The 24411-nt window shown below is 38.9% G+C and overlaps 1 protein-coding gene across 2 annotated transcripts in view; it reads left to right on the top strand.

The window, feature by feature from the left end:
* Bco2 (beta-carotene oxygenase 2) overlaps nt 1-24411 on the top strand; it is a 34627-nt gene that overhangs the window by 5383 nt on the left and 4833 nt on the right. The window contains exons 2-8 of one of the 2 annotated variants that reach the window (XM_005378119.2): nt 1595-1796; nt 7142-7353; nt 8296-8411; nt 9392-9494; nt 17002-17130; nt 18004-18164; nt 19242-19409. In XM_005378119.2, coding sequence (XP_005378176.1) covers nt 1595-1796; nt 7142-7353; nt 8296-8411; nt 9392-9494; nt 17002-17130; nt 18004-18164; nt 19242-19409 — 1091 coding nt within the window. The remainder of the gene's footprint in view (nt 1-1594; nt 1797-7141; nt 7354-8295; nt 8412-9391; nt 9495-17001; nt 17131-18003; nt 18165-19241; nt 19410-24411) is intronic. The other variant, XM_013511045.1, reaches the window with a different exon arrangement.

The following is a 24411-nucleotide window of genomic DNA, read 5'->3' on the forward strand; positions in this document are numbered from 1 at the left end:
TTTTTTTTTTTTTTTTTGAGGCAGGGCCTCACTATGTAGTTCAGGCTGGCTTTGAAATCACTTTGTAGCCCAGGCTGGCCTCCAACTAGCAGCGATTCTCCTGCCTCAGCCTCCCAAGTGCTGGGGTTACAGGTGTGCATCATTACACCTGGGCTAGGGAAAGGTTGTGGGAAAGGCATTCAAGATAAAAGTAAATTTTGTTTGGAAAACCAGGAAACAGCTGGGCTTGACTAAATTGTTACTTATAGGAAAGTAAACAATCTCATGTGCTCCAAATTGAATAACTGAAAGATTTGAAAGAGATATATCATCAGCCAGGCATGATGGCACGTGGCTGTAATCCCAGTACTTGGGAGGCTGAGGCAGGAGGGTTGCTGTGAATTTGAGGGCAACCTGGGCTACATACTGAGTTCATGACTACCCCAAACTACACAGTGAGACTCTGTCTCCACCTGTCTCGAAAAAAAGAGATTGATTGTGGATAAAATATAAAATAAATTGCTGAGAGAATACTAATTTCATTCATTCAGGGTAATAGTATCCCTACACATTAATTTGTTTTTTTAGCCTGGGCTTCTGTGTCATTGTTAAACTTTTATGAAGTGAAATAAAAGATTATATTTATATTATATAATTATATATTTGCCCACCCCTCCGCATTAGGCAATTTTGCCTTTTGAACATTCAGTAAGTATGTAATAATTGGAACAATTTTCAACTCCTAATTATATAATGAAGAGTGGCTTTGGAACTTCAGGTAATTTCATAATGAGTATCACTGCATAATTTAATTTATGATACCCTTATTCTAGGAAGTGCCATGTATTTTCATGAATATGCTATTAGAACAGAAGAAATTAAATTTCACATCTTATTAAATTCTCAGAAGTCACAATGAGATGCTTAGTATCACATTCTTGTGTATCTAAACCACTAGAGCCAAGGTAATTATGAAAATATTCACTAGTGGTAATTTTTTTTGATGTTAGACTGTTGTCTTATTTTTCATTTTGAAACAAGGTCTTGCTATGTCACTAAAGTGTTCAGGCTGGGCTTGGTAGTCATTTTTTTATTGTAACAGTGAAGTTGCTGTTAGCCCATTTAGAGTTAATATGTAGAGCTATTCTTATAAAAAGACAAGCATTGTTCAACCCTGGAAACAATAATAGCAAAGTCATGAGTTAATTCTTAGGCAGATTAACAGTAGAAGAAATCCAAGAAAGATTGCTGTGATTTAAAAATGAGAATCCAAGCCCTGATAGTCTGAGAATGAGCAGGGAGAGGAGAGATTTGGAGACTGTGTTTGGTTTTAGGTACATGGTTCCCATAGGCTGCCAGTTCCTAAGATTATTGTCTGTGGGGACATATGCTTACACAAGATCTGGTAGCCGGGTGTGGTGATGCATGCCTGTAATGCCAGAAGGGATTGCTTGGGAGGCTGAGTCAGGAGGATCCTTGCAAGTTTGAGACCAGCCTGGGCTACAAAGTGAGTCAAGGCCAACCTCAACTGCATAATGAGACCCCTTCTCAAAAAGACCAAAAAAAAAAAAAAAATCTGGTAACTCTTTGTGTACTTTTGATTTCCTCTCCACAGTTTTGAAGAAGTACATGACGTATGTTGAGAAAAGAGCCGTCCTGGGGCAGCAGCAGAGGCTGCCATGTATTGCACCCCTGCTGACCACGGTGGAGGAGACACCACATATCATCTCTGCTCGAGTCCAGGGAAATATTCCTGAGTGGCTCAATGGCTATCTACTTCGAGTCGGACCTGGGAAATTTGAGTTTGGGAAGGATAAGTAAGCCTAGATTTTGGGGAAAATTTTGGATTTCTTGGCATAGGCTGGTTCTATGGAATGTGCACTCCTCTCTGAGGTGCACATTGCCATTGACTCTTTTGATTGCAGATTCCAAACTGTAGCCTCCCTGAGGGGAAAAGAAAGAATTATCCTTTGAAAGTTTTGCTTTTTCTATCCTCCTTAATATTATAAATTTGAAACAATTTATGAGTTTATGCAAAAAAAAAGTGGAACAGGAGCTCTGTGTGTGACTACTGAATTGTTTCACCACAAGTTCCTGAAGGAAGGACAGTGTCTTCACCTCCCGCCACTTTCTCTCTCACCCTGTACTCCTCAGACACGATGGCCTCTTTCAGTTCCTCATCCTGATCACATTTATTTTTGCCCCGCATTTGGCATCAACTTTTTAAACCTATATTCCCTCATCTTAGGTTTGAGTTGTGTCATTCAGATATCAGTTTTTTTTTTTCTGGTACCGGGAATCGAACTCATGACCTCGTGTTTACCAGGCAGGTGCTGTGCCACTGAGCTAAATCCCCAGCCCCCTGTCAGTTTAAACCTTGTGTCCTTTGAACCTTCCCTGACTTTCCAGTCTAAAAACACTGGCATATTTTTACCAGTTTGTGTAGCACTACACTTGGCTAATATTTTTTATTTGTATGTTAGCTGTGTTTCCCCACTGGTATGTAAGTTGCATGAGTGTGGGGGCTTTTTTTTAACTTTACCTAGTATCCCCAGCATCTAGAACAGTGGCCCACACCTATATAACACTCAATAAATACAATGTAAATAGATGAAAAGCCAATAACTTGTTAGGATATGAGTGTCTACTAGGGGTGTGAGGTTATGTGAAGAAACCCCTGTCACCAGGGAAGAATCTGTTTTATTTTTAGCATTTTTAAATGTTAGAAAAAATTTTTTCATTATAAAAATTTTTAATTGTATAAAACTTTTGAACTATGGAAAAGGAAGGGGCATATCTTCTATTAACACTTTAGTGTATTGCCTGGCACTCTTCCCAATATTTCTATACATTTGTTCTAAAGAACTGCACTCATATGTGGAAATTTTTCTACTTAAAAAATCTTTCACACTATCAAAAACCTTTTTATTTATGCTGCTACAAATCTGAATGACCATTTTATTTGTTTTTTTTTTTTTTTGGCTTTTTTCCGGTACCGGGAATCGAACTCATGACTTTGTGCTTGCCAGGCAGGCGCTGTGCCACTGAGCTAAATCCCCAGCCCCATAAACGTTCTTTTTTTTTTTTTTTTTGTGGTATCAGGGATCGAACTCACAACCTTGCACTTGTCAGGCAGGAGCTTATGCCACTGAGCTATCTCCCCAGCCCCTATTTGTTTATTTATTTTTGAGACAGGGTCTCACTATGTAGTCCAGGCTGTCCTTGAACTTACTGTGTAGCTCAGGCTAGCCTTGAACTCGTGGCCATCCTCCTGCCTCAGCCTTCTAAGTGCTGGTATTACAGGTCTGTACCACCATGCCCAACTATGACCATTATTTTTAATGCTGAATGATGTTTAAAAAAATCATTACCTTTTTTTGAAAAAAACTGTGGCAAACTGTGTGAAAGGCACCCCTTCCCAGCTGTTGGACAAATCCATAAGGAATTACTTTACGTAATAAAAGCATAAAACTTACCACCTTAACTATTTATAAGCGTACAGTTCAATAGCATTAGGTAAATTCATATTGTGTTACTGTCAGCAACAGACATCTGCAGAACTCATTTCATCTTGCAAAACTGAAATTCTGTACCCATTAAACACTAACTCTGCCATCTTCCCTTCCCTTCCCTTCCCTTCCCTTCCCTTCCCCTTGGCAAGCAACATTCTACTTTCTCTGCTTTCCCATAGTGGATCTAGCTGGGATCTGTCATGGTCCTACTGTGCCACTCCGCTTGTTGGAATCAGCCTGCAGCCAAGGGCATATTGCACATCCAAGATAGCATTACAATATGTATTTCTCAATTCCTCGTACTTTGATTTACTGAACATGTTATAGTTTGTCTTCACTGAGTAATGAATGTGTGAAATGCACCCCTTCCCAGCTGCTGGACAAATCCCTAAGGAATTACTTTAGATGTCAGAATGTGGGGAAAGTTGGAAGAGAAGAAAAATAGAATGAATGAGAGCCGTTCTGCTTTTCCTTACTTTACATATCTGTCTTCCACACAAGTTATACATTTTTTTTAAAGTACCCGGTCAAAGAGAAAGAGGAGGAAAAGAGGAGAAGGAGGAGGAAGGGGAAAGGTAGAGGAAAAAGAAAAGGAGGAGAAAAGTACTACTCTAGCCCCCAGGTGGTAATAACCTTTTGCAAAATCTTATGGTATTTTATGTGCTGCAGAAGAAGCCCTGCTCTACTGTTAAAGCAGCTGAGCTGGCTGGCTTGGCCTTGCGTGCAGGCCTCTTTGGAGATAAACTTCTCAGTGGGAGAAGTGGGTGGTGTGCCTGGTCCCACAAGTGTTGACTTTGTCCTTCAGAGTCAGTTTTTTCAGAGGTTGTGGCAGGCTTCAGCAAGAACCCTTGCCCTTTGGGTGAGAAGTGCAAATATCTTCAGGCCACATGGAGACGGGACACTCATTTTAGAGGTTGGCTCCCCAGACTGGATTGAAGGGGAGGGGTGGAGACTTAGAGAAGAGCAGAGTAACTGTTCACCTGTAGGTAAGAACCGCCTCACACAGTTGTGAATCCCTGACCACACTAGTAGATGTCATTTAGCAAATCTGCACCTATATGCAGACATAATAGTGACATGATGAAGGCGTTCTTTCAATTACTTTTTTTAAGTCAATGATTTAATTGAAAACCTGCTTCTCAGTTATACAAATCTGGCAGAATACTAAATAGCCTCATAACCTTAATGTCTACCACTCTTCTGGGAGGATTTAAGGCTCCATGATGATGCTGGGGTAGCCTCCCAGTTCCTGGACTGTCCCTGCTGCAGTGATTGTGACACTCTGTACCACATACCCAGGCCTACTTGGAACTTACTCCATAGTACTGCCCCAGCCTTGAAATTTTGAACTCTGAAACTCTACAAAATACCTCAGCTTTCACACACTTACATTCCCACTGAACTTACTATTTCTTTCCAATGAATTGTCTTCTCTTTACTTTTCAGCTAGATTTTTGTCACTGTCTTCTGAAAGCTCCTGGAGCTGTGTAGTTAGTATAGAGACCTGTTTAGTTGCTTTTATGATTACTTTGGGCATTGCCAACTGTAGTCCTTTGCTCAGCTCTAGGATCTGACCACCCTGCTTAATTTGGGAGGGGAGGATGCCATGTATTTGGTCCAACACTGAGTTCTCTGGGAATGCGCTTTAGTATTGTTAATGTCACAGAAGGAATCTAGTGTTGGTTTATAGGGAAAACTCATTAATAGCAACAATTGTGTGGCCCTGGTGATATCAAGCAAATCAGAGACAACAGTATCATCCAAGACAAACTGCACGCTAGTGTAAGAACCAATCATGTACTGCCTTTAACCCTAAAGAAGAAATCCATAATTATGTTGTAAGCATTAGGACAAAATAGGCACTGACTTTAGTTAATATGTGCTAAATGTGACAGCTATGTCTCCAGTAATGGTAGAAAAGAATTCAACAATAATTTTACAGAATTAACGCTCTAAAGATTAATAAAGCTTTAATAATATAGGGGTTTGAGAATGGGGGAATGCAAGAGGGAAAATTTGAAACCTTAAGCTCTATGATATGAGAAGGAGGAGAGAGAAGTGGTACAAAGTATCCTGTTGGGGAGTAGAAGCATGCTTATAGAATTAGGCAAAGGTAAGAGGAAAAACTTGATGAAAAATAGAGGATAACAGCAAAATAGGGAGAAAAAATTATATTGGGGGTAAAAATAAGATATAAAAAATTAAGAGAGGGGCTGGGGATTTAGCTCAGTGGCACAGCACCTCCCTGGTAAGTGCAAGGTCGTAAGTTCAATTCCTGGTACTGGAAAAAAAAAAAAACAACAAAAAAAAATTAAGGGAGAAAGGAAAAAATACAGAAAAACAAGCGCTGGGCATGGTGGTGCATACTTGTGACCATAGCACATGGAGGCTGAGGCAGGCAGATCACTGCGAGTTTGAGATCAGCCTGGGCTACATAGTGAGTTCAAGGCAAGCCTGAACTGCATAGTGAGACCCTGTCTCAAAGGAAAAAAAAAAAACCCACAAAGCAACAACAAACAAAAAAAGAAAATAAAAGTAAGAAAAAGAGATAAGCATCAAGGAAAAAGGACAAAGGAAAGTTCCTCAAACCCCAGTAAATTGGCAAAGTAGAGAAAGGGAGAGGAAAGAATAAAAAAGGAACAAAAACAAAACCAAAAATATCCTCCAAAACAATTCACACACTCACAAAATTTTTTCTGTGATTTTGATTGTGTGATTTACTTCCAGGATCTACAGTTTTGGGCCAGTGTCCAAGTCACAGCATGTCATTGCTCATGCTGGTTGATAAAGAAGGTAGTCAGACCCCAGATCCATGCTGGATGCAGACACCAACGCCAGAAGTATAAGGGCAAGGGCACCAGTACCATGACTTTCAAACCCAGAGCAAACCAGGCTGGGCCTGGCCTCTGGCCATTGGAGCAGGGTCTGTGTTCTTTAGTTTAACTCCTTGGGGGTCTCTTTCCAGCCTTCTCCGTGGTCACAGCTGTCTCCCTTAGTTGTCTCTTACCCAGTCACTGTGGGAACATAACAATGGGAACCCTGAAGTGGAGCCAGTTCTGAGCCCAGGTTTAAACAGTCAACCCTTCCCCAGAATAATGTCCAACTAAGCACTATCTAGGAATATGGGAGGTGCTTGGACTGGAGTCACTCTCACAGGCTATTACTACCTGTCAAAGGACTCATGTGGGAGCAGAATCCTGTGCTGTCCCTGTAGGTTACAGTACCTGCTGGTCCATTCCACCCCTGCATTTCTCCCTGAAGCCCTCTGAGTCCCTAGCTTTCACTTTGTCTCGTAGGTTTGGTTCCCCTTCTCGGACAGCCATGAGCTGGGATCCAGGGAGAAAGTACAGACTGTCCCTTCCCTTCTCTGCATTATGTTTTGTCTCTTTAATTTCTCTGTATGTTGTAATTTCCAGTCAGATCCTTCCTTGTTCTTGGGGATCTACTACTTTTTTATTCCTCACATTGTTATTTTTCAGTGTCTGGATTTGGAATCTCAGAAAGACTGAGTTGTTGTCACTCACCATTCCTCTATTTCCCCCTCTATTTTCTTATCTGTAGTTTTGAAATACAGATAGGCCACTTTATTTCTTATTCTGACGTATGCTTTTCTTATTGATAAGAGTTTTCTTTTCTTTTCTGGTTTGTAGGTATAATCACTGGTTTGATGGAATGGCTTTGCTTCACCAGTTCAGGATAGAGAAGGGTACTGTTACATACAGGAGCAAGTTTCTACAGAGTGATACGTATAAGGCCAATAATGCTCAGAATCGAATTATGATATCAGAATTTGGCACACTTGCTCTTCCTGACCCATGCAAGAATATTTTTGAACGTTTCATGTCAAAGTTTAAGATGCCTGGTAAGTAGCCTTTTAACATACCCAGAATTTTCAGGTGATCATGATCATTATTTAAGTTATTGGGATCTATGACAACCAATAGAAACATAAATCTTTCTTTATTTTATTGTATTTTATTTATTTATTTATTTATTTTTTTGGTTTTTCTCCGGTACCGGGAACCAAACTCACGACCTTGCGCTTGCCAGGCAGGCGCTTTGCCGCTGAGCTAAATCCCCAGCCCCTCCTTTCTTTATTTTAAAGAAAATAATAAAAAATAGCAAAATATCAACATCACAGACATAAACAAAACAAAGCAAGAATGTTAAAAAATGATACAGGGTTTCAAAACAAAATGATAAGAATTAACAGTGGTTGTTATATTACAAATTGTTATCTTCAACTACTTTGCTCAGATTACCAGATGTAAGAATGGAAGATTGTTCAAACCACTAAAGAGAATAAAAAAAACAATTATTAAATAAAACATTAGAGATAATAGAGAGTTTCACTAGACAAGATGGTAGGAATTCACCAATGGTTGTTATATTGCATATTGTTGTCTTCAAATCTGTTGCTCAGATTACCAGACATAAGCATGCATAAATGGTCAAAATACAAAAAAATTAAGCATTAACTGTTCCTTTCAATAAACCACCACACATCAGCAGTACAATTTTTTTTGTCTTCCTTCTTTCAAGAAACATAAATCTTTTCTTAAATGTGTGTGTGTGTGTGTGTGTGTGTGTGTGTGTGTGTTTAATGTGGGTACTGGGAATCGAACTCATGACCCTGCACTTTGCCAGGCGCTTGTACCACTGAGCTATATCCCCTGCCCCAAGAAACATAAATCTTGAAAAACATTTTTTTTTGATGTGAGAGGATGTTGAAACTGTTAAGTATGTGCTAAGGGTCTGCTACCATAACCTCTGGTACTAAAATAACTCTGATGGTTGGTTTTAGCCGTGACTGACAATACCAATGTCAACTATGTGCAGTATAAGGGTGATTACTACATGAGCACTGAGACCAATTTTATGAATAAAGTGGACATTGAAACTCTGGAAAAAACAGAAAAGGTAATGTATAGTTAAAAATAGATAATACAGATCCTAAAATTTCTTTCTATTCAAAGCACTTTTTGTCTTTTTGAGTTAGGGTCTTGCTATGCAGTTCAAGCTGGCCTTTTGCTCACTGTGTAGCCATCTGGTCTCCAACTTCCAATGATCCTCCTGCCTCAGCCTCCCGAGTGCTGGGATTACAGGCGTGTACTACCATGCCTGGCTCTCAAAGCACTTTTTAAAGTAGTAAATATCTGATGAAATTGGAGCCTTAACCACATAATTTTTTTCCCATTACTTCAGTTAACCTTCCTTCCCCCTCTGTCCCAAGTATGGACTATGTGGGGTCTCTTTAAAGGGAATTCGAGATCCCTTTCTTACCCTAAGATCTGAAGGTTTGTGTAAAGGAGAGATAAAACAATACTGGTCTACTTGATGAATTGTGCTCCTCTTCTTATTTACGATTAGTACTGGGCTAGAGATTGTCTGCACCTACCTTGCCTTAATAAATTAATTAAAAATAAAATTTCAGACCAAAATTTAACTTAAAATTGTATGTTTCTTTTGAACTATGTTGTGGTTTTACACAAATCTATTGAAGTTTTTTTTGTGTGTATGTGTGTTGGGAGGTTTTTTTTTTTTTTTTGTGAGATAGGGTCTTGTAGTATACTTCAGGCTGGCCTTGAACTCACTTATATAGTCTGGGCTGGCCTTGAACTCATGGTAATCCTCCTGTCTCAGAGTCCTGAGTGTTGAGATTATAGGCATGAACTACCACATCTGTCAGTAGTTTTTGTTTTTGTGTTGTCTTTAAATTCAAATTTTTTAATTTATTGGGAAAATAATTTTGATTTCTCAGAGGTAAGAAATTAGGACCTATATTGTAGTTTGCATATTTTATTTTAAAAATATTTTACATGTCCCTGCTATTATATGCCTGTCACTAGAGACCAGCACATGTAATTTTAAAGAAATCTGTCATGATCTTAAATTTCCAGGTAGACTGGGGAAAATTTATTGCTGTAAATGGAGCAACTGCACATCCTCATTATGATCCAGATGGAACAGCATACAATATGGGAAACTCATATGGCCCACAAGGTAAAGTTGGAATAGAGGTCTATTTATTTATTTATATTTTAGAAAGAAAAAGGATAAACAATGAAACTGAGTTTCAAAACAGGTTAGTAAGACAGTTACAGTAGTGGATTCATGGGGTCCTTTTAGAAATCATTAGGAGCTGTTTTCTTAGAGTTTCATTGTGGTTAAGATATAAACATATGAAACTTCGTTTGAATGTTTCAGAAGGAAAATCTAATGTGCACTAATGAGCTCAAAATACGTAATTCTGTGGTCCTTTTTAACTATGCTTAACAGCTGATTTTCTGTTTGTCCTTTTTAGTATAACTCACATTTTTTCATGTCCCATTGTGATTTTGGCTTATTAACACTATAGGGATTTTCAGTACGTATTTATTAAACATGAAGTTTTTTGTTTGGTCTTTTTGAGACAGTGTCTTACTGTGCAGTTCAGGCTGGCCTTGAGTTCACTTTGTAGCACAGGCTGGCCTCAAACTCACAACAATCCTCCTGCTTCAGCCTCCTGAGTGCCGGGATTACAGGTGTGCACCACCATGCCCAGACTTAAATGTGAATTTTTAAAAGTGCCATTGTACATATAAGAAATTTAGAATTCTTCATCAAAGAGATAGATGGAATTTATTTTTTCTCAGGGAGTAATACACTAGAAAGTAAATTAAGTTCATAGTAGGATTGTATTCACAACTATGTATATAATGCCTCCTTTCATATACTTCCATGATTGCCTACCAGCTGTTCCAGAAAGTTTTTATAGCCAGTAATGATAGCTAACATTTGTTGACTACTATGTGCTGAAGTTAAGCATTTTCCTCTATATTTTCTCATTTGCTCCTTATACAAACTCTCTGAGGAAGGTGTTATTATTATTATTATTTTTGTCTTTTTGAGACAGGGTCTTGCTATGCAGTTCAAGCTGACCTTGAGCTCACTTGAAGCCCAGGCTGGCCTAGAACTTGCAAGATCCTTCTGCCTCAGCCTCCTGAGTGCTGGGATTACAGGCATGTGCCACCACACCTGGCTTGGAAGGTGTTATTACTATCTCCCTTTTACAAATGAGGATGGTTAACTTTGAGGAGGTTTAAATCACTTGCTTAGGCAAGCTTCCACGTTCAAAGACTACAATTTAGATCAAACCTGATGCCCAGCACTTTCTACTAATCCTTGTCAGTCAGGTGCAGTGGTGTACACCTGTAGTGCAGTACTGCAGGACGTTACATGAGGTAGATGATCACAAGTTCTAGTTCCACCTGAGCAATTTAGCAAGACCCTGTCTCAAAAGAAAAAATAAAAAAGGGGCTGAGGATGTAACTCAGTGGTAAAGTGCTTTTGGGCACAATCCCCAATACTGGAAAAAAAATCACTGTGGTAGACCGTCCCAGTTAGTTACCTATCACTGGTTACAGTAGACTGCACTGATTTTTAAAAAATGTTTAGACTCTACTTAGTCATAAGGGCATGCCAATTCATGTTCCCACATGTAAGTAAAAATGTCTTAATTTGATAAGGAGTATATTAGATCTTTCTAGCTGTGTCTATGTCTTGGTTATCAATAAACCTACTACCTATAACCTATGAGACCTTTATGTAGGTTAATAATATGTTTGGTGAGTGATTGTCTTTGTGGCTTTGCCGTGACCTGTGCAGCCAGTGAGGTCCTGAGAGGGGATGGTGGGAGATTAAGAAAAAAACTAGACATGTGATAAAAGGAAAGCTGGGAGCAGGAACTTGACCTGTGTGATGGAGAGGCAGCGACCCTACTTGTATGCAGAGAAAAGGTGGGTGCTGGTGTACTCTGGGATGACTGAGGCTCAGGAAAAGGTGAACTGTGGCTGTCCATTGGCTTTGGGACAAAGGTACAGTTGTTGGGTGCCCGGAGCCAGGGCCCACAGCCTGTCTCCCACTGTGACTAACATGACAAAGCAGGCATTTGGGTTCCTAATGAAAAGGAAAACTGTACTAGGAAAAATCGTTCTTTTAAAAACTTTGTTCTTTTTGAAGCTGCCTAGCTCTGTAACTGTCACATGGCTCTGTAATTACCTTCTTGACCCCTGTAGCCACGAACCTGTACCCAAACATACAAGATGTCTGATTGTAACTGATGGTCATAAATCTAGCCCTGTGACTGATGATCTCGCCCTGCTAGCTAATCAGAAGGACTGCTAGGCTGTCCTGTCCTGCCTTTGTAACCCCTGCTTATGCCTCCTATAAAAATGCCGGCTCACAGACATTTGTTGCCTGGATTTTGTTAGAGGTTATTCCAGCCAGGACCACAGGTGTAAAATAAAGCTGTTCATTGCCTCCTGACTTCCTCAGGTGTGGTTCCTCTCCTGGACTCAGTTTTGCCACAACACTCCCACCTCCCGTGTCCCCACCTCCCGTGTCCTGGCCAGGCTCCAGGCTTGGCGTAACTCTTTGGTTCCCGCCTCCCACTGACGACTTGCGCCCGTCGGCCCTGTTCCCTCCCCTGCCTGGGTGTCAGTGAGAAGTGGTGAGAGGGGGGCTGGGGATTTAGCTCAGCGGCAAAAGCGCCTGCCTGGCAAGCGCAAGGTTGTGAGTTCGGTTCCTGGTACTGGAGAAAAACAAAAAAACAAAAAAACAAAAAAACAAAAAAACAAAAACAAAAAAAAGAAGTGGTGAGAAGAGTGGAAAGCAACAGTTTCTCCCTGTTAAATAACCCTTTAAAAGCCTGCCGGGGTCTAGATAGATTTGTGCTTGTTTGCTTTTTTCCTAGCCTTGTTCTAAGCTGCTTTACCACCTTCTACCAGGAAGGAACTACAAATTTACAGTTCTCTCTTCTGGAAACCAAGGACAGGTCTCTTGAACAAACTCAAGAAATTTAGCAAGCTGTGCAGTCCTGATAGGCATTCCTCTAACCTTTTTTTTCCCTCTAACCTTAAGGAAAGCTTTAAACGTTTCAATATACAAAGAGCAATCTTTAGATCCTGAAATCCCCATTGTTTTGCACCCAGCAATTACTCAGTGCACTCTGGACCTTAGTCCTGCTGTGCGCACTCCTGGAGTGCTTCCTTGTCTCAGCTTACTGAGTTTCCCCGTGCTCACGCCCCACATTGGGCACTGCCTGCCATGACCCACACAGCCAGTGGGGTCACGAGAGAGGGTAACAGGAGATGAAGAAAGAAACGAGACTCATAGAAAAAAGCTGGGACTGGGTGGGGCCTGACCTCTCTGAGCATCTTCATTTATACACTGTAAAAAGGGGGGAAGCACGCAATGGAGCCAAAAGTGCAAGGTCTCAGTGTTTTGCTGAGAACACTGAAAGTGAAACATTTAAAAAAAAAAAAAACATTTTCAGAGCTATCTGTATTGTAGTTAACAGGGAGAAACACCAAGGCTGGACACCTGTTGGTCTGCCACTGAGCTAGAGGTCAGCTTGTCTACATGGTCTGCCTCTGGCAGCTCGTGTTCCTGGGACTGACTTTGCTGCCGACCCAACAGCTTGTTCACATGGCTCCCCTCTGGCAGTTCATGTTCTCGGGGCTCTAGCACCAAAATGTGTGGTTGATCTACAGGTCAGCTGCTCCCCACATGATTGCTCCCCTGTATCTCTCCACATTTATACAGGTGAATGTATATGAAAATGAATTTTTTTTTTGTCTTTTTGAGACAGGGTCTCGCTATGTAGTTCAGGGTGGCCTTGAACTCACTTTGTAGCCCAGGCTGGTCTCGAACTCTCAATGATCCTCTCTCCTCTGCCTCCCAAGTGCTGGGATTATAAGCGTGTGCCACCATGCCTGGCTATGAAAATGAATTCTGTTGTTCTGTTTTATATTGGCTCAAGTACAAATAAGATACCGGGGACACCTCATTACCCAGCTTTCTGTCCTGTTCTTTCATCTCAAATAGAGATAAATTCTTTGAAACTGCTGTATAGGAAACATTAAACATCTTAGGTAAAATTATGGTTCAGCAAATGGATTTACTGAATTAGTAGTTTTTTGCACATCTATTTGTTTTTGAAAATTAAAAATCTACTTCTCAATAACTCTGTTAACAGGTAGGTCACTTTGTAACTCTTTGATAATATAAGAAATACTACTGAACCATTCTGAGTTACATATTTTAATATGGTCATTAGATCAGCAATCATCAGCCTTTAGTGCGTCTAAAAATCACTTGAAATGTTTGCTAGATTATTTGGCTTCATTCTTCTTCAGGGATTCTGGTTTAGTAGAACAGAAAAAGGGTGAGGAATCACATTTCCAGTGTGGTCCCCAGGTGGTGTTGGTGCGTTGGCGCTGGACTCCATTGAGAAACCCAGCCCCCAGTCATGAAGGGTTGTGCTTGTTACTTTGCCTCAATTTGCTATTTATGAAAACTGTTGGAGAACCTACCGGAATTAAATTCACAGTACTAAGCAGGTCAGATTTCCATTAGCATTCCTCTGCTGGGTTTTTCCCCGGGTGCCTGTTTGCCTTGCCTAATGCCTTCAAGAATTGCAATTAGAGCAGTTAATTGACTAAAGAGTTTAAATTCAGTGAATTGAGTAATCATCACTTCATTGAACTGTTGAGAAGTTCTTTCTTTATCTTCTAGTCCCAACTAACACTGGAGTATTGGTTCATTGAAAAGTATTTGAAGCTGAAACTCAATGTACTTGTAGCCACAGGGCGCTCAACTACCTAGAATAACACTGGGGGAAATTTAGTGATAGTTTTTTTTTTTTTTTTTGGTTTTTCTCCGGTACCAGGAACTGAACTCATGACCTTGCGCTTGCCAGGCACGCACTTTGCCACTGAGCTAAATCCCCAGCCCCCAGTGATAGTTTTCATTGCAGTAAAATAAAATGTTTTTTGTTAATTTCTGCCTTTAGGAATTAAAAAGCTATTACTTATTTTAGTTTTTCCAGATATGTTTTAAACCATTTAAAAAACTAATAAGAATACTTCCAACATTAATCCAATTAGTTTGAATACTTATTTAAACATGTGCTTCATCCTAATTAGAGATAGCTTGTGTTCTTGGAACCATAGAGCTTTTTTATTAGTTCTTTTATCACTGAGAAAAGCATGATGATATATGTATATATATATTTTTTAACTTTAAAGATATATATATTTGAGTGGTTTCTCAAAACATGCCTATATCTCCAATCTGGAACTCCATAGTAATTTATATCTAGCTATTTACCCAGTGTTTATTTTTTTAACAAGGATTTCTGATAGGCATTAGAAAATTAACTTATCCAAAACCAAACTCCCAATCATTTCCCTCTGAACTTTCTCTTCTTTTTTTCTGCCCTTTACTTGCATTCTTTTTTTTTATTTTAAAAAGAACAAAAACAATGTAACAAAAAACAGCACAAAAACTATAAAAATGATACAGAATTTCAAAACAAGATGATAGGAAATCACCAATGGTTGTTCTATTACTTATTGTTATCTTCAAAGTAGTTGCTCAGATTATCAGATGTAGGTATGCAAGATTGATCAAACAATTAAACATTATGAACTTTCTCTTCTTCTTCTTCTTTTTGTTTTTTTCTTTTTGTCTTTTTGAGACAGGATTTCGCCATGCAGTTCAGGCTGGCCTTGAGCTCACATTGTAGCCCATGCTGGTCTTGAACTCACAGCGATCCTCCTGCCTCAGCCTCCTGAGTGCTGGGATTACAGGCGTGCGCCACCACATCTGGCTTTCCCTTCTTAAAATGAGACTTCTCCATCTCAGTTGATGGTAATTCCCATTGCTCAAGACACTAACTTTGGAATCATCTTTCATACCTCTCACAGCCATATTTAATTGGCCCAAAAGCAGGTTTAACAATGCCTTCAACATATCTCCAAAATTTAGCCGCTCTCTACCATCTCTGTGGTCACCACTCTGCTTCAAACCCACATCCTCTCTCACTCCAGATGACTGCAGTAGCCTTGGTTTCCTAGCTGCCATCCTTGCCCCAGTTTACTGTACTGTCACCATCACTCCTGGTTATTCTTTTAACCCCCGCCCACCCTTCTCTTAGACTCATCTCTTTGCTTATTATGACAGAGCCAGAATGGGCTCCTTGCTGGTATTTGAACTCTTCCCACTTGTTCCTGGCTGAGCACTCTAGGGTTTGCTCTTCCTTTTGCTTGGAATGCACCCCTTCCGGATATTCTCAAGGCTCTTCCTCACCTTCTTCAGGTCCTTATTTTTTTTTTTTTTTTTTTGGTTTTTCTCCGGTACCGGGAACCGAACTCATGACCTTGCGCTTGCCAGACAGGCGCTTTTTGCCATTGAGCTAAATCCCCAGCCCCCAGGTCCTTATTTAAATGCAACCTAGTCACTAAAGTCGCCTGGGTTCATTATATTTAAAATTGCAAACAGTAGCCACCACTTTCCCACACTCATTCCAGGTCCCTAGTCCCTGTTGTTTGTCCATTATAGCTCCTATTACCCCTCAAATATTATTTTTTGCTGATTACATGGTTTATTAGGATTAGAATTTTATAGAAGAGATTTTTGTCTGTTTTGTACACTGCTGTTTACATGTGTGTGACATAGTAGTTAGACACTTAGAATGTCTAGAATATGGTGGATGCTAAATAAGTAGTTGCAGAATAGATGAACAGAGAGCTATATGGTCATCTTGTTCCAAAAGGAGATTGGAGATTTCAAATTTATGTTACCCAAATTTATCACTACCTGTACTGGAAGTTCCAGTACCATGAAGACAACTGAATATCACCTAATGTATAGTCATTTAGTGGCTGAAAAAATGCATGGTTTTAGTTAATTCATTGGTAGCCATTTATAGTGTGCCTACTAAATGCCAAGTCCTCGTTTGGTAGTGAGGATGTAAAGATAAATGAGGCAGAATTCCTATCCTGGAAGAGTGCAATAGTCTACCAGGAAATGGGTAAGCAGAAAATTATAGTATCATGAGATACGTTAAGACTGTGTAGGATATAATGAATATATAACGAGGGATGTGGCTACCCCCATCGAATGCTTTTGGGGTGGGGAAGAGTCAAGAAAGGCCATTTGAGGAAGGGAAACTTGAGTTGACTCTTGAAGAACTAGTAAGCAACAGCCAGCTATGTGACTGGATGAATGTGTATTGATGAGAGAGATTGAGATGGGACCTAGAGTAACCCCAGGACCTAGAGGACTGCAGAGAAAGAATTGGACATGGGTGAAGGTGGAACTGTAATTGCTGAAGCATGGGAAGGAAGGAGAGAGACAAACGAATCTGAGGGCATTCCTGGCTCCTATCTTGTCTTTTCCTATGAAGTAGGCACAGGGTGCATCTGCAGGGAGTGAGGAAGTAACCATCTGAGAACATTAAAATACAGTGAGCCCCCCCCTTTTTGTGCATAGTTTTAAATCCTTAACTAGTGACTTTCATAAAGTGAATATATTTTTATATCTAAATCTTTGTTTGAAGTATCCCTTTGTGAAATATATCATGCATGTTGTGTGGATCTGCTTTTGCCTAGTGCACAAGGGCAAAGGTGGTCTTTTATTCTAGACTGTAGGTAAAACAGTAAAGGTGGGACTTCTCATTTTCCAGGTTCCAGTTATAACGTTATTCGGGTTCCTCCAGAGAAGGTGGACCCTGGGGAGACAATCCATGGAGCTCAGGTGATATGTTCTATTGCTTCTGCAGAGAAGATGAAGCCTTCCTACTACCACAGCTTCGGTGAGTACAGAGATAAAGCAAATCATAAAGGGCCCTACCTTAATGTTACTGTATCAGAGGGATTAGTTTTTGAAAGTGCTATTAATAGTGAACATCAGAGTTCATGCTACTGAAACCAATGTTGCATTTCTGGCCAGTTAAGGTTATTCTGTTTAGTCATATACTCCTTACACTAGCCAGTTACCTGCTTGAAAAGAACAGTTGCTTTAGTACAATTATAAGCAATAATTAAGTTACAGAACTCAGGACTTTAGGCAACTTTAAACTGGGTGTGGTAATGTACACCTGTCATCCTAGTACTTGGGAAGCTCAGGAAGGATGCGTGAAAGTTCGGGATCAGCCTGGCCTGCATGGTGAGGCTATGTCTGAAAACACAAAACACATTTTTTTTAAAAAAAGGCAATTTAAAGCCTTCAATCAGACATGAAATGGCATGACTATGTTTTGTGGGGAGAACTCCATATTCTATATAGATTGCTTTAGCAACATTTATTTTCTGTATTCTAAATTGTTATAGCCAAACTGCTCCTAGGTTCTTCACAGGAGGATAAATAAGAAAAGGATTAGGGAACAAATGTGCAGATCAGAAATGACATTTTAGTGTACTTCATTACTTTGTTCCAAAATCGAAGTACTTTAAAAAGGAAAAAAAAGGATGAAAAGTAAGCCAAGGGCTATGAGCCCAAGCTATTCTTAGCAGTTCCTCTTTTATGTAGGAATAGGAAATACGCATAGCAAAGCTGGGAAATGGTGAGGTATCTCCGGCTGGCCTTTTTTAAAGGCCAGTAGCGATAAGTCCAGGTGTTCAGCTGGGCCCTATAATGGTTGCATTTCAGACCAAATAATCTTTTATTGTTCGCCGGAACCTTTCAGGGATGACAAGGAACTACATAATCTTCATTGAACAGCCTCTCAAGATGAACCTGTGGAAAATTGTCACTTCTAAAATCCGGGGAAGGGCTCTTTCAGATGGGATAAGCTGGGAACCCCAGTATAATACAAGATTTCATGTGGTGGATAAACACACTGGACAGGTGGAGTATTTTGAGCATATTTACCGTGCAAATGGTTGGATTCAGAAATGAATTTCCATATGGCAGTTTTTTTTTATTTTATTTTTTACCTTTACTGGGCATTGTTTTACAGACACTTCTTTTTTTTTCTCTTTTTGAGACAGGGTCTCGCTGTGCAGTTCAGGCTGGCCTTGAGATCACTTTGTAGCCCAGGCTGGCCTCGAACTCACAGCGATCCTCCCGCCTCAGCCTCGTGAGTGCTGGGATTACAGGCGTGCGCCACCACACCTGGCTATTTTATTCATTTAATTATCTGATTGAGTTACAGTGGTATCTAGGAATCTCTTTTATTATAGGTTCTTCCATCTCATTAGAGATACCACAAAGGATATTGTTCAGGCACAGATCTGTAATATTTGCATTAATAAATTTAATTAATTGCTCCTGTGACTTGCTAGTATGTCAGTATGATAATCCCACTGAAGTCTAAGTATGTTGGTTGAATGTCTTTGTATACTTCTGATTAATAATAGTACTGTTGGGCTGGGGATATAGCTCAGTGGCACAAGTGCCTGCCTGGCAAGTGCAAGGTCCTGAATCTGATTCCTGGTACCAAGGGAAAAAAAAAAGAAATAATAGTGCTGTTTTGTTTGTGTACATTGTATCTCTCCAAGAGGATAATATCCTAAATTTACCTGAATTTAATTGTAAAAAATTTTAATAATGAGTATACTTTCCAAAGAATGAGTCACTTATATCACATACTAAATGACAGCATTTTCTCTTTAACCATGTAGTTAGATTTATTTATCCTTTTGAACTACATTTCATAAAGACTTTTACATTAGTTGTAACAGGTGATTGGCCTATATCAAATAACCTGTTTGTTAATTAACATGAAATGGGATGACTTAAGCAAACAGTGCTTACATCAGGGCATACTTGCCTGACACTTTGGATTCTACTTCTCTTACACCTACTGGGTGTGCCATGTACAGGTGGGGATACTCTCTTAATTTGAGCTTTGTTGAACTCTGTGCCCTGAAGGAAAAAAAAAGGCAAATATCTGTTTTATCATAGTTTTGTTTTCCTCTGCAGCGTCTCCCAGGGATGTATTACAGCAAACCTTTTGTTTGTTTTCATCAAATCAATGCTTTTGAGGACCAGGGCTGCATTGTAATTGATTTGTGTTGTCAAGATGATGGAAGAAGCCTAGATGTTTACCAGCTACAGAATCTCAGAAAAGCTGGGGAAGCGCTTGATCAGGTAAATGTCTCTGATTTTTAAAGAGGTGTGAAAAAACTTTGAACCAGTCAAGATCTGACTCTGGCTTTGTAATTACCTGTTTCTTTTGCCTCCGTTGGGCAAATAAGAGGGGAGAGTAGTTTTAAAGCGTGGAGGCAAAGGTTGGTCATCATATTACAGTGATATCTGTATATTTACATTTGTAGCAGCATAGCTCACAATAGCTGAATCTTGGAAGTGGCCTACATTCTCATCAGCAGATCAATGGATAACTATATGTAGTTATATGTATGTATGTGTAATGGTACTCAGTCCCAAAGGAGGGTATTTTGAGTCATCTGTATGAAAATGGATGCACCTTGAGACCATAATGCTACGTGAAATAAATCAGATATAGAAGATTAAATAATGCATGGTTTCTCTTAAATGAGAGGCCCAAAATACAAATAATTTAGGTAGCAAAATAAAGAGGACAGGAAATAGGAAGCTAGAGTTTTTGGAGGTGGGAGGTGGAACTGGGATAGGGGAGATGTGAAGGGAGGAAGGGGAAGTAAAAAGGATTGAGATGCAGTGTGTGTATATACCAGAAATATGCAGAGAGAATTTGAAGGGGCTTACTGAAGGACTAATAAATAAAAACATGTTATAGAAACAAAAATACACAGCTGTGATTAGTTTTGTATTACACTTAAGCACTAAACACACTGTACTTATTTTCTGGAAGAAATAGCAAAAATAGACTACCACTGTGTGAGTTCACTCAGCTAAAGTGACTCAGCTTTTCCTGATACTGAGTCAGAAGTAAAATTTCTCCTTGTATTATGTAATGTAAGTTAGACTCATCTGTGGTTTTATTTTTCAGCTATACTCTTTTTTTTGAGACAGTAGTCCAGGCTGGCCTTGATCTTGTGGTGATCTTCCTGCCTCAGCCTCCCAAGTGCTGGGATTACAGGCATGTGCCACCATGCCTGGCCATTTTTCAACTATAGTCTCATCTAAAAATACTTTTCAGGGGGACTGGGGATTTAGCTCAGCGGCAAAAGCGCCTACCTGGCAAGCGCAAGGTCGTGAGTTCGGTTCCCGGTACCAGAGGGGGGAAAAAAAAATACTTTTCAGGGTACTGTAAGTATTAGGTTCACCTGGACTTATTAAGTTCACTTCTAGCTTCCTGGTAGGTCTTGATATCTGTAGTTTTAGTTTTTTAGCTGTTTTTTATTTTTAAATTGCCTGAGTTTTTCTCGTTCTCTCTTTTGTGTTCCCATGAAAAATCCCAAATTTTTGAATCAAGCTTGTCAGTTTTCATGATGAAAATGAAATTCGGTTGGGGTCATGTTGCAAGTATAGACCAACAGGGAAATAACTGACATCTTTGCAGTATGAGTTTTCCAACCTGTGAATATGGAATATTCCTCCATTTGAGTTTTCTTTTTCTCAGTAATGTTATACTTTTCAGTGTAAGACTATGATGTATCTTTCACCCAGTTTATTTCTGGGCATCTTGTATATTTTAAAATTGTTGTAAATGGTATCTTTTCAGCTTTCATTTTTTTTTTTTTTTTGGTTTTTCTCCGGTACCGGGAACCGAACTCACGACCTTGCACTTGCCAGGCAGGCGCTTTTGCCGCTGAGATCAGCTTTCATTTTATGCTTTTCTTAATATATAAAAGTACATCCAGCCATGGTAATGCACACCTGTAATCCCAGTGCTTGAGAGGCTGAGGCAGGAGGGTCCCCATGAGTTCAAGGCCAGCCTGGGCTACATAAGCGAGTTCAAGGCCAACTTGCACTACATAATGAGGCCCTGTCTCAAACAAATAAACAAACAAAAAATAGAAATGGAATTCATCTTATACACTGATCTCATATCTAGGAATATTGCTAAAGTAACATTAATTTAAATAATTAAGCTATAGATTATTTTGAATTTTCTATGTATAGAATCATTATCTGAAAATGATACTTTTCATTCTTTCTAATACTTATACCTATTCTTTATTTTTCTTACCTTCTTGTACTAGCTAAGACTTAAGTACCTACAAATAAATCTAATAAAATGTAGGTAAACATATACTCAAAAGGCTATAAACATTGAAAAAATGAAGTTTCTAATAAAGGGAAGAATATATATATATACATATACTTACTTACCAATGATCAAATATCAGTTATCTCCATATTAGTCTATACTTGCAGCATGACCCCAGCAGAATTTTATTTTCTTTGTAAAAACTGACAAGTTGATTAAAAAATTTATAGGAATGCAAAAGACCAAGAATATATATTCTTCCGTTTATTAGATACTCAACCTTTTCAGTGGTTGTAGCTTCTGAGTATATGTTTATATACATTTTATTAGATTCATTTGTAGATATTTGGTTTTTTTGACATTATTATAAATGTTGTTTATCTTTTGTTTTCATTTTATGGCAGTGCATATATTGATATGATGTTTAGCAATTGATTTTTGTTGATCTTGTATTCACTAAGTTCTTTTACAAATTCTAATAATTTAAGAACTCTTTCAGATTTTCCATAGCAATACTCAACTGCAAGTAATGGGACAGTTTCTTTTCACCCTTTGTAAGTGCTTAGTTTTATTTTTCTTGTCCTGTGTTGTTGGATTTCCAGTACAATGTTGAATATAAGTAGGGATAGTGACATTTTTGTCTGGTTCTCAATTTTAGAGGAAAAGCTTCTGATGTTTTACCTTAAGAATTCTATTTACTTGTTGAGCATGATGGCACACGCCTGTGATGCCAGCACTTGGGAGGCTGAGGCAGGAGAATTGCTTTGATTTGGAGACTGGCCTGGGCTACATAGTAAGGCCCTGTCTCAAAACCAAACCAAACCAAACCAGAATTCTATTTGCTTCATAGTAAAGTAAGTTAATAGACTTTGTGTTATAGAGAAATTTTAAGTTCAAAGGAAAAACCCAACAGAAAGTGTAGAAAGTTTCCACACCCCTCCCAGGTTTTCTCTGTTGATAGCGTCTTATACTCGTTTGTCATAGCTGACGAACCACTGTGCATCACGTTCACTGACTAAAGCTCATGGTTTATGTTAGGGCTCACTTCGTGTTAGATAATCTTTTTACTATTTCTGTAGTTTTGCCTATTTCAGAATGTCATTTAAATGGAATTGTACAGTCATGTATGCTTTTCACACTGACTTTTTAAAACAACATACATTTGAAACTCCTCCATGTCTTTTTGTGTTTGAATGGGCTCATTTATTTTCTTGCTGAATAATGTCTCCTGTGTGGATGTAGTACAGTTGAATATCTACTTACCTGTTGAACATCTTTGTTGCTTACAGATTTTGGTGGTTATGAATAAAACTGTTATAAACATTTGTGTACAGCTTGTGAGTGGACATAAATCTTTTTTTAAAGATACATTTTATTAGATTAGGAAAGTTCCCTTTTACTTCTAAATTACTGTGGTTTTTTTTTTTTTTTTTTTTTTTGGTTTTTGATATAGAAACTTGCTATTATGTAGTTCAGACTGACTGTAGCACAGGTTGGCCGCTAACTCACAGCAGTCTTCCTGATTCAGCCTCCAGAGTACTGAGATTACGGAAATGTGCCATCACACACCCCTGTTCTCTTCTTGTTTTTCAGATATCTCATTGATTGGTCACTGACAATTGCCCTATTTTCTAGTTCTAACACTGTTCTCACATTGGTCACTTCTGTCTCCCACACTTTTTTTTTTGGTACCAGGAATCAAACTCAGGACCTTACACTTATCTGGAGGTGCTGTGCCACTGAGTGTATCCCCAGCCCTCCCACACTTTTGAAAGAATTTTTTACCTCCTGAATTTGTGTTTGGTACCTTTCTATGGACTCATTATTTTCTATGCTGGTCATTCATGTTTTGTGTAATTCTGTTTAGCTTAGCTAACTTTTTATGTGTCTTTTGTAGATGTGCTGATCATTTTTTAAAATTAGGCCCATTATCTGTTTAGCCATTATCACCAAGCACCATATTGATCTGTTCTGTTATCTCTTTTCTCATCTTTTTGAATAATTTAATGCTATGGCTTTTGATTTCCTTCCTTTCAATGACCTATGGATCAACTTCTGGAAGTTGAGATTTGTTGGGAAGCATTTTGTCTTCTGTGTTTCCTGTGTGTGTGTGTGTGTGCTGAGGCTTGTAGGTTGGTTATTCTGGAAAGCTTTGTTGCTAGTATGGAGACCTCTAATTAATGTCTGCTTTTCAGCAATGCTGTCTGGACCTGGCTAACTTTTGCCTTGCCTCTGTCACAGGATCCAGCCACCTCTTTTTATTTGGGCAGCAAAGCTGCAGTGTATTTGACCCTGTACCTAGTCTGGAAATGGGCTACAGTATTGTTAATGACACAAAGGCAATCCAGATATTGGCATCCAGAGAAAACTAATTAATAGCAACAACTATGCTACCCTAGCTATAGTAATAAAATCAGCTTCAATAATAACATCAAAGACAACCTGGGTATTGACATCCCCTGAGAACCAATAATGTACCACCCTTAACCATAGAAAATAGATCTATAATTATAGTATAAACACTAACACAAACCAAATATTGACCTTCAGTAAATACCTACTAAAGGGAATAACTTTGCCTCCACAGTAGAACAGTATTTAACAGTAATAGCATAGAGTTAACTAGTTATCTAAATAAAGAATTATAAAGCTTATTAGTTATACTAGTAAGTGTAAAAGGGGTGGAGAGCCAGGAATGAAAAAAATAAAATTTGAAAACTTAATCAGTGGAAGAAGAAAAATAATCAATGGAAGGTGAGAAGGAGGAAAGAAAAGTGAGATAAGGGATCCTCTTGAGGAATAAAAGGACATTAACAGTATCAGAAAAGAGTCATGGAAAATAATGAACAAGACAAAGAAGAAAAATAGAAACAGAAAGCAAAATACAGGAAGTAACAGAAAGATAGGAAGAAAAAAGTGGGAAGTGGAAAAGAAAGAGAAAAAGAGGTAGAAAAATCCCCAAGCCTCTCAAAAAACTGGTAAAGGGAAAATAAAAAT

Source organism: Chinchilla lanigera, unplaced genomic scaffold (genome assembly GCF_000276665.1).
Source record: "Chinchilla lanigera isolate Chin_1 unplaced genomic scaffold, ChiLan1.0 scaffold00011, whole genome shotgun sequence".
NCBI classification, from domain to species: domain Eukaryota; kingdom Metazoa; phylum Chordata; class Mammalia; order Rodentia; family Chinchillidae; genus Chinchilla; species Chinchilla lanigera.